The 16,232-nt window shown below is 43.1% G+C and overlaps 1 protein-coding gene across 3 annotated transcripts in view; it reads right to left on the bottom strand.

Annotated features, from left to right (window-relative positions):
* Positions 1–2,572: 2,572 nt before the first annotated feature.
* The window catches only part of plod2 (procollagen-lysine, 2-oxoglutarate 5-dioxygenase 2), a 43,024-nt gene continuing 29,364 nt past the window's right edge, over positions 2,573–16,232 (bottom strand). For 2 of the 3 annotated variants that reach the window (XM_035142201.2, XM_035142200.2), the window contains exons 6-20: positions 15,925–15,988; positions 15,526–15,623; positions 13,952–14,053; positions 11,974–12,099; positions 11,748–11,869; positions 10,415–10,519; positions 9,388–9,513; positions 8,109–8,250; positions 7,208–7,270; positions 5,996–6,109; positions 5,626–5,691; positions 5,341–5,445; positions 4,101–4,247; positions 3,737–3,862; positions 2,573–3,571 (exon numbers count right to left, since the gene is read on the bottom strand). In XM_035142201.2, the coding sequence (XP_034998092.1) occupies positions 3,416–3,571; positions 3,737–3,862; positions 4,101–4,247; positions 5,341–5,445; positions 5,626–5,691; positions 5,996–6,109; positions 7,208–7,270; positions 8,109–8,250; positions 9,388–9,513; positions 10,415–10,519; positions 11,748–11,869; positions 11,974–12,099; positions 13,952–14,053; positions 15,526–15,623; positions 15,925–15,988 (1,662 nt within the window). In that variant the 3' untranslated portion in view covers positions 2,573–3,415. The remainder of the gene's footprint in view (positions 3,572–3,736; positions 3,863–4,100; positions 4,248–5,340; positions 5,446–5,625; positions 5,692–5,995; positions 6,110–7,207; positions 7,271–8,108; positions 8,251–9,387; positions 9,514–10,414; positions 10,520–11,747; positions 11,870–11,973; positions 12,100–13,951; positions 14,054–15,525; positions 15,624–15,924; positions 15,989–16,232) is intronic. The other variant, XM_035142203.2, reaches the window with a different exon arrangement.

Here is a 16,232-nt window from a genome sequence, read left to right as displayed (position 1 = left end):
CAAAGATGATAAACAAGCACCTGAATGTTCCTCATGTGCAAACAGGGATCATCATAAAAAACTATAGTTAATTTGTATTAATTTACAATAACAGTGACATTGATTGCTCGAAACAACAGTTTATATTTGACTCTTTGGTTTGGTACATGTCCCCTTAAAGCCCCATCAGGCCTCATACCTCAGCGTTTCTCGCTTCTCAAAGAATGTGAAACATGGTGCGGATGCTCGAGCTGCCAAGCAATAAATTGCACAGAGGGGGTCACGCTGGTTTCACACATTCAGACGTTCTTGCATTTAATGTGGCTACGTCACACACACACGCAGCTACTAGATATATATACTTTGGTCCATTTGCAAGAAATGTGAAACTTGACAAATTTAACTTCCTGAACTGCACACAGAAGTAGAAAAACACAACATGAACACAAATGTACCTACTGAGACGCGCACAGACACACACACGCACTGTGTATATGCATTGAACATTTTCTCTCTGTTCACAGGTTCTCTTCCAGTTGTTTTCCACTTTTCCATCTCTGACTGTCAGTTGCACTGTGCATGAACCCAGATACCTGCACTCCTAGTCCTCCCCCTCCTCTTTAAATACAATCTGAGTAATATACAGAAAGTTAATCGTCTGGAACATTAACACACACACACACACACACACACACACACACACACACACACACACACACACACACACAGACACACACCCACGCACAAGTTTGTACTTCTATCTTAGTGAGGACACTTTTGGAGTTGCAATGCAAACCTTTATATGTTGATTTTAAGTGGATTTCAAATGAGCCAGTTATTCAGTGTCTGCTTTCTTTAAAATGACTCCATAAGAACATTAAATAACTTAAAGCGTAAATCTGTTAATAATCTGTATTTTTACTGTCAACAAATCCTGTGAAAATGAAAATACCAAACCATGAATTGATCACGTTAATCTGCCTGAAGCCGTGGACCTCCAAAGTTGTCCAAACACGATGAAAACCCCTGTCAGTGAGGTACTGACAGGGGTGCACTTATATTCTCAGTAAGTAGCAAATGGGGACAATGTCTAATTCAAACAGCAGATTCAAATGTTCTGTGGCACATACCCGGTCATGCCAGGTCAGGCATGTACTGCAATAACCCCTGGATTCATTCCCTCAAGTGGTGAATATGAAAATGGTGCAGATGTGACCCACAGGCCTGAAACTGCTCCTGCACGCACATATGCATGACTGTCCTCCTCCAAACCATCAGCACCAGATAGCACATACTGTATTTGCCCACACATACACTGGCCTCAGGCACTTCGCATTCTTGGATCATTGCAAACACTTAATTCAAATCCCGTGTTTAGTCAGGACCCGTGTGGGTGCCACGGTAATGGCTAAATCGCAGTCTGTTACTGGGCACCCTGCAGTTTGTGGCACACTCAAATCTACTTTGGAAGAGTCTCATGTTACCCATCGTTAGAGCTGCTGACCCCAAGCGTGAGTATTCACTGGGTTATAGAGGGGGGGGGTGTGGCCTCAATGGGAATTCACTGTAAAAAAACAAAACACGGGTTTAAGGTAGACTAAACTCCTAAAGGGTAGAAAGGAATCTAAAACAACCTGTCACTGTAGCTCAAGTATTCACTTTGCTTTATTCTTCATCCAGCTGTAGAAGTAAATCAGACTTGAACCATTTTTCGTCCATTACTGCCATTTGATAAAAATCATTCCTGTGAGAACCTGTGAGGAATGCAGGTTTTACTGCGCGCCTGGCAGGAATCAATGTCACCTTTCATGGGGCGGACGGAGGGAAATGACGGCCACAAAGGGCTCTTTCAGCAGCGTGTTGACCCAAATCTCCTCCATCTCTCCCCCCTCTCACAGCAGCTCCTCAGACATGCAGCCTTCACCCGGACTTTACAGGGAGCAGCAACTCGTCCGCCCTGCAGGGGTCGTCTCTCCAGAGGTCGCGTGTGCTAAAAAGCAATGAGATCTGATAGGGAGGTGAGATTCCAGAAGATGTTTCATCAGTGAACTGATTGTGATCAGTGTTGTGGCTTCTACATGTAGAAACTTGGAACTGCTACAGAGAAATCTCAGTTATGAATCAATAGGTCATTATTCTTTTCTTTTTTCTAAGTTCCAGTCGACATACCCCCATCATCAGGCTCACAGCCACCATCTGTGCAACTCCTCTGAAGTTGCATGTGCATGTTTACACTCGGGTCCTCGTGTAAACTGAACTACATTTGCATTGATTTACATCACCGCACCACACCCCAAACACTGCTCCCTCAGCCCTGTGCAGAGCTGAACTCCAAAGAACAGGCCTGATTGTTTCTACATGTGAAGTGTTCACGGCAGAGCAACTTGACAGACGCACCGGTAACAGAGATAACACAATGGAAACCTCTCCGCAGTGGAGCGTAATCCCGTCCAGACTTTGCTTTGCTTCTGCCAGAATCTGCACAGGCGGATACATGTCTTCTTCCTTTCGAGTGGAGCAGGAGAAGCTGCAGAACAAGGCTGGTGTGAGCTTTAAATGTGAATTGTCACAGCTTAAAAAACGAGAGAACACATTTTCTTATAAAGAATTTTATTCATATTTGACAATAAGTTAAACAACTTAATTTTCCGAGTCCCAAAATCCATTCACACACATCTTTGCAGAGGAATATCGCAGGAAAACTTTTTCAAATGAATGTTGCCAATCTCCAAAACAAGAACGAAGCCTTTCAAGTAAAACAGAAAATTAAACCTCATTCAAACGGAATTCATATTGAATTCTGCCTCTTTGTTTTTTGTTTTTATATTTTTCTGATGTGCAAAATTACAAAAAAATATTTTTTTTTTTCACTAGGCACAAATTATTTTACTGAAATCACACATCTGGATTGTTTTAGGGCGGAAAACAATTTACACCCCAACAATATATGATTTGAATTTTAACGCAGAAACATGGATTGTTGATTAGCACCAGTAGAAACGTGTGATTTTACAGTATAAATGCATTCAGTGACATCTTACCTAAAAACGCAAATAGATACACAACAGCTGCACGCCAGCAGGGTACAGCTAGCAAAGGCACCAGTGTGGGAATCATGACAAGCTACAGCACCAGTAAAGTCTGGGATTTTAATGGTTTAAATGGGAAGCGCTGTACCCTGCTAGCATCGTTCTTCTTATTTGTGTGAATGTGTGAATTGCTTTTGTCACCTCCATTTTCCACTCCACACTCTGTTTGACAGAGATTTCCTTTATTTTTTTATGCAATCATTTACTCTTTTAAAGCAGTTGCCTTAAAGAAAAGGATCGCATCGGCAAAACATCTGGGGCACAAAAAAAAAAAAAACTGAACAAACATGACAGAAAGAGAAGCAAAGCAAAGGTCAGACGACTATTTTACAGCGTGATCGGGTCGTTCAAGGGTCGATGAAGGACACTGCGATGTAGCGGGTGCCGTTGGTGGTGGGCAGGCCTTCGTGGAGGTGAGTCAAGCGTCCTGGGTGCATGAAGCTCCAGCCTTTTCTGAGCGAGTCTACGGAGCAGTTGTACCTATGGAAACGGCAGCCCCCTCCCTAAAGCGGAGATGAGAATGTGAGGGACAGTTGAAGATGGATTGATAATTGTGGAATGAGTCACTGAGTCCGGGAACATTGAGATTAAATCAGACCTGAATATATCCAGATGTTAAATCCTGGTCTAATATCAGAATGACTCACCCTCCTTCTTTTTTTTTTTACCTGAAAGTCTGTGTCTTTGCTGTTGAGGGCGATGTTGATGGTGAAGGTGGAGGAGTCGTGGTGGGGCCTCAAGTACGCTTGTCTCTCAGGCGTGTATTTCACCACGAAATTCATTATGGCGTAACCCTGCGATCGAGGCACATGATAACATCGAGTCAGCTGTGTACAGTTCAATATATCATCCTATATGTGAAAGCTGTCAGCTGCTGTTAAAGCTCACATTTCATCAGAGAATGTCAAAGACGTGTAAAAACTCATCACAGGGTAATACGCTAACTTTATTCCTGCTGTTTCAGCTTTTGGCTGAATAGCGGTGGAGCTCGTTCTTTATCTCCCCTTCATTTCTCCCTGTGGACACACTAACCTTTGTGTAGTAGCCAGAGAAAACCTTTAACGTGACGGGTGAAATGAACTCTCGGATGAAGTGGAGCCACTCTTTATCGTAGCCGATTTGCTTCATGTGAATGTCGTCCGTCGGCACCGTCTCGTAGCCTCCGGTGATCCGCTTGTCCTGAGGAGGAGGAGAGAAAATAAAGCAAAACACTGCAGTGTGATTAACGACGGAACAAATGACCCACCGTCCTCTTTGTGTGTGACCGTGGTTTTCAGTGTGGTGACGATGCTGATGATGATGATGATGATGACGCGTCTGTGTGTTCATGTGTTTGCCTGCAAAACCGCAGGCTGTGCCGTTGTCGGCCTGCGTCAGGCTTAATGACCCATCCAGCCCAGCGCTTTCTCCAAACAGAGTTAGTCCAAGTATCTGTATACATTTAGTCTCCCAGGCAAACTTTTAGGCACATTAATGACCAATTTCAAACCACATAAAACCGGCCGCATGACTTAAACACCATCAACACAACATCATAATGTTTTATTCCATTATATTTAAATGTTGGACCTGGAGACGACGGTGATAAAATTAAAAGCACATGTGTTTACAAGAACGCGGATCATCAGTTGTGTGTCTGTGTGCGAGATGATGCGTGTCCTAATAAACACATAAAATAAAAATCTAATCTGAAGAACAGGCCATTCGCTGCTCAGCACATCTGGCTCACACGGGGGCGAGAGAGGTGGCCCGGAGATAACGACTCAGCCGACTGACGAAGGAATGTTTGGAACAATAAAGTTTACAGAGCAATGTTATGTACTTACTTTCACTTCGTATTAAATACAACACACATTGAACAAAACATTCAAATACAATTAGACTTTGAAGGCTTCAGCTCGACGATAATAAGCATGTAATTCAGATACTTAAAAAGAAGTAAGTATTATATGAAGTTAATAGGTTACAGCAAATGTCTTCAACTTGAACCGTAAAGGTCTGAATACGGGCGCACTCCAAAATTCAGGGGCGGCTGGTTTGACTACGGAGACACAAGCGACGGCTGGTTTGACCGCACTGGAAAAGTAATTATTTTTCATCAATAATGCAACTGAGTAGGAGTCAGAACTACAGTATTTAGCAAAACAACTACTCTCAGGAGTACAATTTATTGAAAAAACTACTCAAGTACATGTAACGGAGTACATCTAACGCGTAGCTACCCACGTCTGCCACTATGTGTCTCCACCGTGTTCACTGCAGTTCTACTGACCTCATGTCTGCCCCCAGACCAGGAACCGTAGTGCTCCATCTCCTCCACTATTTCATCGCAGGCCTTCTCTGAGAACACTGGGAACCAGAACACATCTGGGCAGGGCTGTAAACATGCAGAAAGAGACGACTGAGAATAGACTTCACTCACACCTTCACCTCCAGCTGCCCTGACTAATGGGATACCCAGATCCTGCATGTTAAAAGCAGATGTTGGGATTGCTGCACGACATCATGTCACTTCTCTTTTGCCTACTGTACATGTCAAACACACATAAATACAAACCTGCTCCAAGAAGTTTTCAGTGAAAATCCGAGTGTAGTTTTTGTGGATGTATTTCTCCTTCCAATCCTGGAAATAGAAAGAATTTCGGATTAGTGGCCTTTTTTTATTTGGCGGTTTTCTGACCCGCATACCTCACAGAGCTAATCCTCTCTCCTGCGAGGCACGTCCCAGCGTGCCAAATACAGTAAATCACCCGGCCTTATCAGTCAGGAGTGCTATCACACTGAAGTCATTAAGTCAAAGCTGTCTGACATCTCTAATCCATTATGTCTAATAACCTTTACAGGTGGCTGCTCCTTATCGCTGCTACTCAGAAAGAAATGTCTATTTTTTACGATTGAAGAATAAAGGAGAGATCATAATGACTTACCACGGGGTTTTCAAATATCTGCCACAAGTCACTGTTGTAATGAGAAGTGTTATAATTGGCGGTGGAAATGAGCCTCCCGAAGTCGTGACGGTTTGTTATGTACATGAAGACTCCCTGCAGCAAACGGGGAAAAACATCAAGTCACTTTCACAGATTTTAGGGAGGCAAACAATCTCAGTAATGTCTCACAAGAAGCATTCATAACAACCATAACACGTGCAGATCTACAGTGCATGAGCGCACTGCAGGTTATAATTATGGTAAAATGTTTATGACTCTTTTAAGGTTAGCACTGGTATAAAATGAAAAAAAAAAAAAAAAAAACTTGTGGCAAACTACTTAAAAGCTTCATTTGCACAAAAAATCAAATCAAGTGTGATTTCAGTGTGTTTTAAGACACTGAAATCAACTATGATGATCATAGAGAGAACCAAAAACAGAGACAGGTGCCATATAAATAATCTAAGATTATTTATGGGTTGTTGGGGGTGTTGGTGGGGAACAGGAGAGGGTGGGGCAGTGAGGTGAGAGGATTGGGAGAACAGGAATGGGGGGCAGGTTGGGATAAAGCAAGTCCAGGAATGATATTCCTCTACGTTGAAGCATTGGGGGTGGACTCTGTCAGACTAGGCTTCGTAAAAGAGTAATGAATCAGGGATTGGTTCCACAAATGTACGTTTCCAAATGGTGTGTGAAAGCTGAGGTTTGGAGCCGGATGATTTAAGACTGACAAGAATTTTCTTGGAGCCTAGTCTGAAATCAGTCGGTGTGTTTAGAGGTTGCATGTGGTTGCATGTGTTTGCTGTGGGGTTTGGCTGTTCTCTGTAAAGCATCAGGACAGGGGACTTGCATGAGGAACTCTTCTTTCTCCCCCTTCATCTCCTCTAGGAAGTGATAATTACAACAGGACAGCGCTCAGGTCTTTCTTTCTCTCTACCTTAGACAAGTCTGCTTGTCTCATCACAAGAAAAAAGGTCAACATCGATTTCCAAAGAGCTGCCAGTCATCGTTTTTTAAATATGGACATGAGGCAGCAACACGGACAGCAACTTAGACTCAAAACATTTTTTCGATGAAACAACATTTTTACTCGGCAGAGCCAAGAAATCTTTAGTCAAATGAGAGTCTGTCAATGAAATGATCCAGATTCTCAGTGCTGACCCATTGGAAATGGATGTTTCACAAAGCAGAATAATCAAAACAAGTGGAAACCTTTGGGGGCCTGAGCATATGGAATGATTCCGGAGAAGGGGAGTCTTTTTCTCTGTGACTGGTCTAAAATGAAGGAGAAGCATCGTGTAAATAGAATAACATGAATCAATGTTTCAGAATCAGAGACACGGTAGAAATATAAATACGTCACATACATGGAAACTCAGGAGGAGGGGGAACACGCCTGCATGAAACAAAGGAGCAAGATTCCCTCTGAAGCTGATGTTTTTTGTGGGTTAACACGGGAGAGGAGTGCATGCTGGGAAAAGGGTCAATCAATCCAAAAGTACCCGGGGTTTGGATCCGGCGGGGTAGTCGTTTCGAGCGGAGCACAGGGGACATGTCAGTGAGGTTAAAGCATTAGCTGGAGACACATTTTTAAAAGCTCTTAAAACCGCTAAGGAAAGGAAAACACATTCAGTAACACACAAGGTGGGATTTGTCGGCTTTAGCACAACCAGGCATTACAACAGGCTGCACTGTCTGTGCTCATGTGACAACGAGGGCAAAAGAAAGTGAAGGATGATGGGATATAAGTGGAGCAAGGAACCCTTTACACACCATAGAGAAACCATAAACAGGGAAGGATCATGCCTCGATGACAGACGAAGACATTTTAGTCCGCTCATACTTGCCAAGCTTTCATCTTTGGTTTCCGTTGAGCTGTTCACTTTTGTCAGGGTTAAGATTCATTGCATTTATAAACTAGTAACGCTAATAATATTTTCTCTAGTACAGACGTTAATATTCTGGTATAAATGTCCTTTAAAGTAGCTACGTCCTTACACAAACAGGTTTTAAACACGTTTTTAAAGACTAAAATATAATAATAATAATACTAAAATACAGAATATTAGTTTAGAGACGTGAATCCTTAAAGACGGAAGCCGGGCCTTCTTACCAGTTCTCTGGCATTTCTACACAAAGCCATATCCGGGTCCAGTTTCTCCAGGACAAAGAAGTTCCTCTCTTTCATTTCATTCCTCAACACTTGGCCCTTGACCAGGTAAATGTGTGCCATGTAAGGAATGTTCCACACGCCCCTAGAAACAACAAGAGAGGAAGAGCTCACTTTGCAGCAGCCAACCGCCGAAACGCTGGAGGAGACTTTGCATTGCAGTCGTCATGTCATCCGTGACTACAGGTGAGCTGTAGGAGTTGTTGGTGAACTGCTGAGATACTATATATGGAACACGTGGGAAAAGACATAAATAATAACTCCATAGAGGAGGTTGTGTTTTTCGCCCTTGTCCTTCGGTTTGTTTGTCAGCAGGACTACGTTTAAACTACTGAACACATTTGCATGACACTTGGTAGATGGATGAAATATGGGCCAAATTTTTGCATGGATTTAAGGAATCATTTTCCTTGACATTTTGAGGGTCATATTTTTAGAGCACTGCCACCTATGAGTGGGGCAATTTGATGCTAATCCAATAAAAATACACATCCAGCAGATTTAAATGTGGTTTCGTAGGGTTTTTAGTGGTTACTGCTGGACAGCATCAAATACAATCCAGTAAATACCACTAATGTGCAGCTGAGATCATTTGAATTCAGTCAGGGACAAACAGTTTCAGAACTATTGCTTAGAACCATGTCCAAATGAACATAACAGTTGTGCAAAATATAATTTTGCCACCCTGGATTTTCACCAGTTTCTCTCATTTTGGGACAAACAGTTCCATTACACTTTAGAATCTCTCACCACAAACGTCCCCTGTTGTGCTGGAAAGTCAAACTATTCCCGGATCCCAACTCCCTTCACCTCCTCACCCCTCTATCTAACCAGTAGTGTAGGAGTTGCTAATGCAGCGACAGAAGCCTGATCCCTCACTGTCGTCCACGGGTGATTAAACCTGCGTTTCCACTGCGGTGGGTGGATGTTTATTCCTCTGCGTCATCTGGCCGCTATTTCAACTTATTTTCAATCTCGTAAAAAAAACAAACAGTGAGTCTGTCAGAGAGGAGAAGTGAATTTGACTTCTGCTTTTCTCACGCCTCAGTCTTTAATGACTCTGCATATGTGCAACGTAGAGTTGAGCTTGTTGTTTATGGGTTAGCATGGGCAACAGTTGTTTCAGCGCAATAATTACAGTCATGACCAATGCTAAACATATACATGGTGTGTGAACCATAACAATGCAGAGCCATAGCTGTGTGTGCCACTTGTGACTTACATGCGTTTTCTCTGCACAATGTCGACATAATCTTCGGAGCGGGCATAATAACCATCGAGACTCAAGGCTCCCCAGAAGTTGGACCACAGCTTCCCGTGACGAGTGACAACGGGACCAATTATTTTTCTGTAGGGAAGCAGGGGAGACAGAGCGGAGAGATGGTAATTCTCTCAAGGCAGATAAAACTCAGTGACATCTCGCAGACGGCCGGCCAACTAATGCACCGAGTGCCTCGCTGGTGAGGCCGTGCGTCCTGCGTGGAGGAGATCAGCCTCTCACTGGAAAGATACGCTCGCAGCCAAGTCGGTAACAGATCGTAGAAGTGTCTAATGTAAACCAGAGCTGTACGTCATGCTGGACTGGATCGCTTTCTGCAGCAGGCTTTCTTTTGTCTGTTTCTTTGAATTTGCATGAGATACTGTAACACTGGATTTTTTCCACTGCTTTTCTTCTAGGCCCACAAACCACAATGAAAGGAATTTTTTTTCTATTAAATGAGAAACTAGGCAGGCTTTAAGAAAAAATGGGGCATGGGTAGATATGGGCTAAGCTATATGCTAAGGCTAAAATGTCTAGAATAAGATACATCTGCATTTTACTTCCACAGGTTTTGTGCCAGTACAAAATTCTCATGCTGTCTTTAAATATCCTAGAAAGGCTTTTGCTTTGCATGCTTCCAACAGGTCACAATACAAGCCCACAGCCACAATGACATCTAGTTTGTGGGAAGCCTTCTTCACAGTCATGAGCTGCAGAAGGAAAAAAGCTCTGCACGTTTGTTTTTTGTATAACGCAAAGTGGCATTTCGGGGGTTAGAGCAATGGACTCCTTCACTGTTTCCATGTGGTCAGGCAAAAACAGGAAGCCAGAGCCTTTTATTTTTAAACTTTCATTCACTCGGCTGTAATGTTCCTGCGCTTTCGCCAATGGAGGCATGAATTCAGTGCTTCAATGATCACAGCGGCTTCCAAGGAGGTCTGCTGAACGTGTTCCAGTGTGGCCCGTGTCCCGGTTACCGTGTGTTTACCTGTTTTGCTCGATGAGGAGCTTCAGTGTCTGTCTGTTGGTGAGCATGACGTCAGAATCCATGCTGAAGTAGTACTCACACGTTGCATCCTTACGGCAAAGATCCCTGATCAAAAAAAACAAAAAGACATAGACATGGCAGAGAAAGTAGTGATTGTATATTCCAGCCCTGATTACAGTCAGTGAAATACTTGGAAGTAATCACCACCACAAGTTGGAATTTATCAGCACCTAAGTATAAGATGTCACTTTTAATTGCAGAGTCAGACTCTCGCTGACTATCTTTAAGCCTCCAGTGGATAATAGGATTGTAGGAAGATTAGAGGCTTCTCATAAACCTTAGACTTCTTCATTATAGGGATGTCCTGACCAGCGCTCTTTAGGGTTGCTGTGCTTTTGATCTGATCGCTGTGTTGAGGCCTCACAGATTGAAATATCACTGTGACAACAGACTGTTATTCAACACTGAACAATGACGGGAAGCTCCCTGTGGGGGGGGGGAAACTGCACCTGAGATGCTGCCACGGAGTAAATCACATCCACACTTTCCTACAGTCCAGATTAAGAAATTATAAAATAGTCTAGCGAGCAGAATTTTGACAATAGACAATAGCTCTGCCAATATATCTGTTGGCCGATATGAGCCATTGTCTGAAATATCAGTTTCAGCATTAATATTAGCTTATATGAAAACACAATGTTTTAAGGGTCTAGTTCATTTTGTCCATATTTGTGGATGTCCTCCCAAAGCTTATGAATACAGACGAAGCAGACAAAATAGAACGTACTGCAGGAAATCGTGAGGGGGGCAGTGTAGCCAATAGCTCAAGGGACTCGAGAAATACATTTCAACAAAAGAGGATATTTTTTGAGAAGAGACTTTGCGCGTTGGTAAGAAACGACAGGAAATACAACATTAATTCAAACAGCTGCTTTTGCTCCAAAACCTCCTTCACCGTTAACATGTTTCAACTCTGCACTGCCCTCTCGACACATGGAACTTTGAGGGGCTACATCTTTTTGTACATAAAGGCAGCAAACGTGAGCCTTTAGAAATCATTGCCATTTTTTTATATCTCTATATATATCGGCCATTATGTCACTATCAGCAACAGCCCCCAAAAAGGTCGAGCTTTAATTTACACGGTTAAATATTTAGAAAAGCTTCCTTAAATAGAAACCACGAGGAAGCTTTGAAAAAAACCTTCAGCAGGCACCTTTTCTAAAGGCTATGATTAATCTGTGCCAACGCTGCCATAACATGGCTCCATCAATTCTGTTCTTCCCACCACAGGTTCTGAGAGATGACAGATTTAGAGAAGCAGCGCGCTTACATGGCCATGTTCCTGGCCTCTCCTTGGCTCAGATTTTCTTCTGGTCCCACAACCTTGAAGCTGCTGAATGCATTCCGGTTCTCTTCCCAGAACTTCTGGATGTGCTTCTCGTGGTAAACCTCCTGAGGAGAGAGCCAGTGGGTAATGGATTGGGAGTCAAATACGAAGGGTCATGTTTGATAGAGATGTTGGAAAAAAAGAAGAAATTCAGCAGCTGGAGACTCACATTGTTGTGGACAAAAAGGTGGATTTTGTCATGAGGATAATCCAGGGTCAGCAGCCGCTGGAAGAATTCGGGAAGAAATGGTGTCGGCTGCTCGATGAACACGCCAACCAACACATTCGGATATTCCTGTTTAGATTAGAGGAGAGACAAATTAGGACTATTTTAAACAACAGGGCCCCAGTAAGGGACCACTGTTTAGAATCAATCATGGAGGATTTTGACGTTTACACATTAGACATAAACAAACAGTGATGTTGCTCCAGATGGTATCCATGACATCATTCTCTTTTCCTTAGTACCACCTCATAGCATTTAATTAACGGATGTGGCCCTTGTGCGTCTTCTCTGCAGTGTTCTGTCTTACAAATATACTTTAAGTTTACATTATAACACATTAACAAACTGCCTTACAGGCTCTCTAACCCACACTGCCACGTGTAACTCTCTATAAAGAACAGCATATGTACACAAGTATCGCTCAGACAGCTAAGCCTAAGATGACATACAGAAAATGATGCAAGAGACACAGAGAAGAGAAGAGGAAACATTTTCCCATGACACTCCGCTCCAGCCCACACAGCTCAGTCTGGACTCTTGATCCTCTTGACCAGTTCACAGAGAAGGTCTGGGCCAGGGATCAAAGGGGATCCGAGCAGAAACCATCTAATTTGCAAGTTCCATAATGACTGTATTTCAGGCACATGAAGGGAGCACTCGTGCATCCAGCCAGTTGGAGCTGGAAGTTGTCACAGAATGACAGTGGACAGCCAGCAAAGGGAAAGGGAGTGGCAGAAAGGGACAGGGAATAGCCACTGAAAACTGGAAGCAACACCTATTACATAAGAGACAAAACTACAGTATGCAGCAAAGTGGTCTGGCTGGTACAGGAGCGGTTCTGGTGGTGTAGCACAGTGTCTATATACGACCTAAACTCAGTCCTACATCCAAAGTACACAAAGATCCAAATGGGTTTTTACCCACAAGAAAGGGCAGAATGTCCAGTGTTTCCACATGACCTGATCTTCCAGAAGTCTCTGTCCCAAACACAGAGTAGCACAGTGCAATGAAATGCCCACTAACTTCTCTATTATTGCAAAGCAGTGTTTTATTTGCATTCATTATAGAGGGTCACTGAGAGCAGCCTGCACAGAGATGCCTTTCATGTACCTGGGTTTGTCTTGAATCAGCTCCAGTTTTAACTATTGAGCCACGTTTATTTAAGGAGTCTGCAGGAATACAGAAAACCCCATTTTGTTGCACATTTGAACAGGTTTACAGCAAAGTTACTTGCAGAAGGAGAGTAGATAAAAACAAGGATTATAAAAAAACACTATATTGACTGTAATTGTGTGTATGCTTCAGTAATCTTCCCAGAAAGAGAGAAGTACATTTGTAAAACACTAAAACATTTTTGACAGATGCAACCACACAGCCAGAGATATTTCCTAGTTCCTGCCATTCCTGCCGTCTATACGTTGCTGTGCTTGGCTGCACTTTGTGACAAATTTTCAGCAAAACCACCACAACTTATTATTATGGATATAACCCATACTGCGAGGCCCACTAAAAGCAAGGCTGGTCGACAGTGACACCCTTTTAAGTGAGCCCTTCCGAAAACCCCAGAAGCCATATCCTGCACCACAGCAGTGCAGTGCTTCCGCTTCCCCAAGTAGTTTCTCTGGCACTTATGCTCTTTTAAAAGGGGCCAAAAGGACCAATGGGTGCATGACCTGTTATTGTTGGAACGGGAGTGTGTGTGGCACCAATGCTTATCTGTTGAAATAGGACTGGCTGGGCAACCCTCCTTCTGTCTAGACTGTCATTGATAGATGGATCGCTCATGCTGGAAAACCAGGCTGTGTTTCATCCTTTCCTCTCCAGGGAGGAGGCTGAAGACAAACTTTCCACAGTGGCTATTTAAAAATGGACTCAAGTGGACAGCAAATAGAAGTGGAATGGGATCATTTGTGGGACTTACTTTTAACTGAGACAGGTCCACAACATCGTCGTCGCAGTGGCCGCACCCACGTTCATAGTTCCACGTGTTGGGGACATAGTTGGCTAAGGAGTTCAAATACATCTGTAAAGGAAAGATTTCAACGAAGGTGAACAACTTGTTACGGAAGATTAATAGCAACATAAGCAACAATTCCATGACTCCTCTGTTTTACACCAAAAGCACTGTGTTTGAAATAACCCAACCTGGAATACAACTTTGGATTTTCAGATCTACTGGAAGAATGTGAAAATGACTGAGAAGAATCACAGGGTAAGGAATATCTATCCCACGGAGATTGTGACTTGACAATCTAGTGATAATAAATAATAATAAACAAACGCATGCAGTTCTCAAAACAAAGTTACAAAGTGTTTAACATGGTTGAACCAGGATTAAAATGTTTCTGGACTAAAACAAAGGCTGTTTTTGTGGACGAGTCACCTTTAGTCTTAAGTCGGGATTTATAAACAGCCACCAGAGCCCTGTCTGAGGATCTGAGGCTGCACTCTGGCTCACATGGGAGTAGAAGAAACTTCGCAATATAACCGGGAGAAAAACCAGGAAGTGCTTTGAAGGTGATAAGTAAAATCCTGATAAACTGGCAGGGTCACGGCTCTGTTTCTTAAGAAGTGGGTAAACTGCTGCATGCTTCAGTCGAGGGAACACAGCAGTTGACAGACAGCTATCTCACCGTGGTTCTCTTCATAAATGTCAGCATATTGCAATCACAATCATAACTGCTCTGTATTTAGTGGGCGTAAATGTTAGAAATTGTCTGGGAACATATCATTTCCAAAGCGCTACTGTTTATGAATCATTTATTGGAGACATTAAAGAGTGATCATGTATTTGTCGCCAGATTGAACTTGGCGTGTGGACCGGAAAATAATACTAACTAATGGTAACAGACCCATCTAGCAGGCTCCACATGAGAAACCACTGCTAGGACACAGATTCTGTGATCTACAGTTTCGAGCTTCTCCTCCAGATGCTGAGGCCTCTGGGAAGAGTGACTCAACACTGTGGTGGGTTTGGTCCCTAACCAAGGAAGACCAGAGACAGGCAGCTGGTGGTGGAGCGAGACGTGTGAAGAGTCAGGGGAAGGAAAAAGACCGGAGAAGAAAATGTGTACGGACATCCTGCTCTTCAGCTCGCAGAGCCCGTCACTCACATGTACAGGGAATGAGGGGGAGGAGAAAATGTACTTTGCATTTTAGCGTAGTTTTGGCCAGACGTTTCTTCTCCACTGAATAAGGAGCTGGCTTTTTAGATCAGGGTCTGGCAAGTATCACATGAACAGAATGCATATTTCCCGACTGTATGGGAGTTTAGACACTGTAATGCAATCTTTGGCGATGAGTGTTAGCTGGAGGAAAATCCAAAAGGCATTGGCCAATAGAAAGTCATCAGCAAAAAGGACAAAGAGTTCAACAATTCAACCCAAAGCTATATGCGGTGTCCTAGATAAGGAGGATTAACTTAGAAGTACACGCTGTGCCATGAGTTGAATATATATATATAACATGTGCGTGAGATCATTATTCCTTACTTACTTTGGTGTTTCCGTTTCCATGGACAACCACCGGCAGAGAGTCGTACGCTGTGTTTCTGACTCTCACTCGGTCTGTTCCAAACTTGAGAAGCACTTCATCTGCCAGAAGGAGGAACATGAGACATTTAAGGCCAGGTTATGAAAACTGACTTACTACATGGGCAAGAGCGGCAAGAGCGGCAAAGCTTTATAATTTGCCAGGTAAGTTGCCAAGACGACAAGTTCTCTGAAAATATGGGATCTTTCACAGAAGCGTGGCAGAGAAATGGGGATCACGATACAGGTTTAAGTTTACTAAGAAAACTGGGGTTTCAAATGACATTATTTGGAATGTTTGACAAATATTAGGCAGATAATCAGGAAATTGAATCATAGAATAAATGTTTGGGGAATATCTCACCAACTGCCCCGTTCAGGTTCTGGAAAATCTGGCACTTGTGGTCCAAAGTCATATTGAGTCTTTGCTGAAAAACATGAACATAGAGACAGTTACTAAGCTATTCAAGATACAAGCTGTGTCTCAATTCAGCGGCCGCATCCCTCGGAGGCTGCATTTGAAGACTGATGGTGTCACAGCAGCAAATTTATGTCCCGTTTCAAAGGCTCCTCCAGATGTGGCTGACTAATCTGTCCTTTCATCCCAGACAAACGAGAGCTCCAATGGTTGAATCCTTCCCGGCCCAACCTATCCCATGATTCATTGTCTAA

Source organism: Hippoglossus stenolepis, chromosome 19, assembly GCF_022539355.2.
Source record: "Hippoglossus stenolepis isolate QCI-W04-F060 chromosome 19, HSTE1.2, whole genome shotgun sequence".
NCBI lineage: Eukaryota > Metazoa > Chordata > Actinopteri > Pleuronectiformes > Pleuronectidae > Hippoglossus > Hippoglossus stenolepis.
Note: the sequence above shows the minus strand (reverse complement) of the source record. Positions and strands in the feature narration are given on the sequence as shown.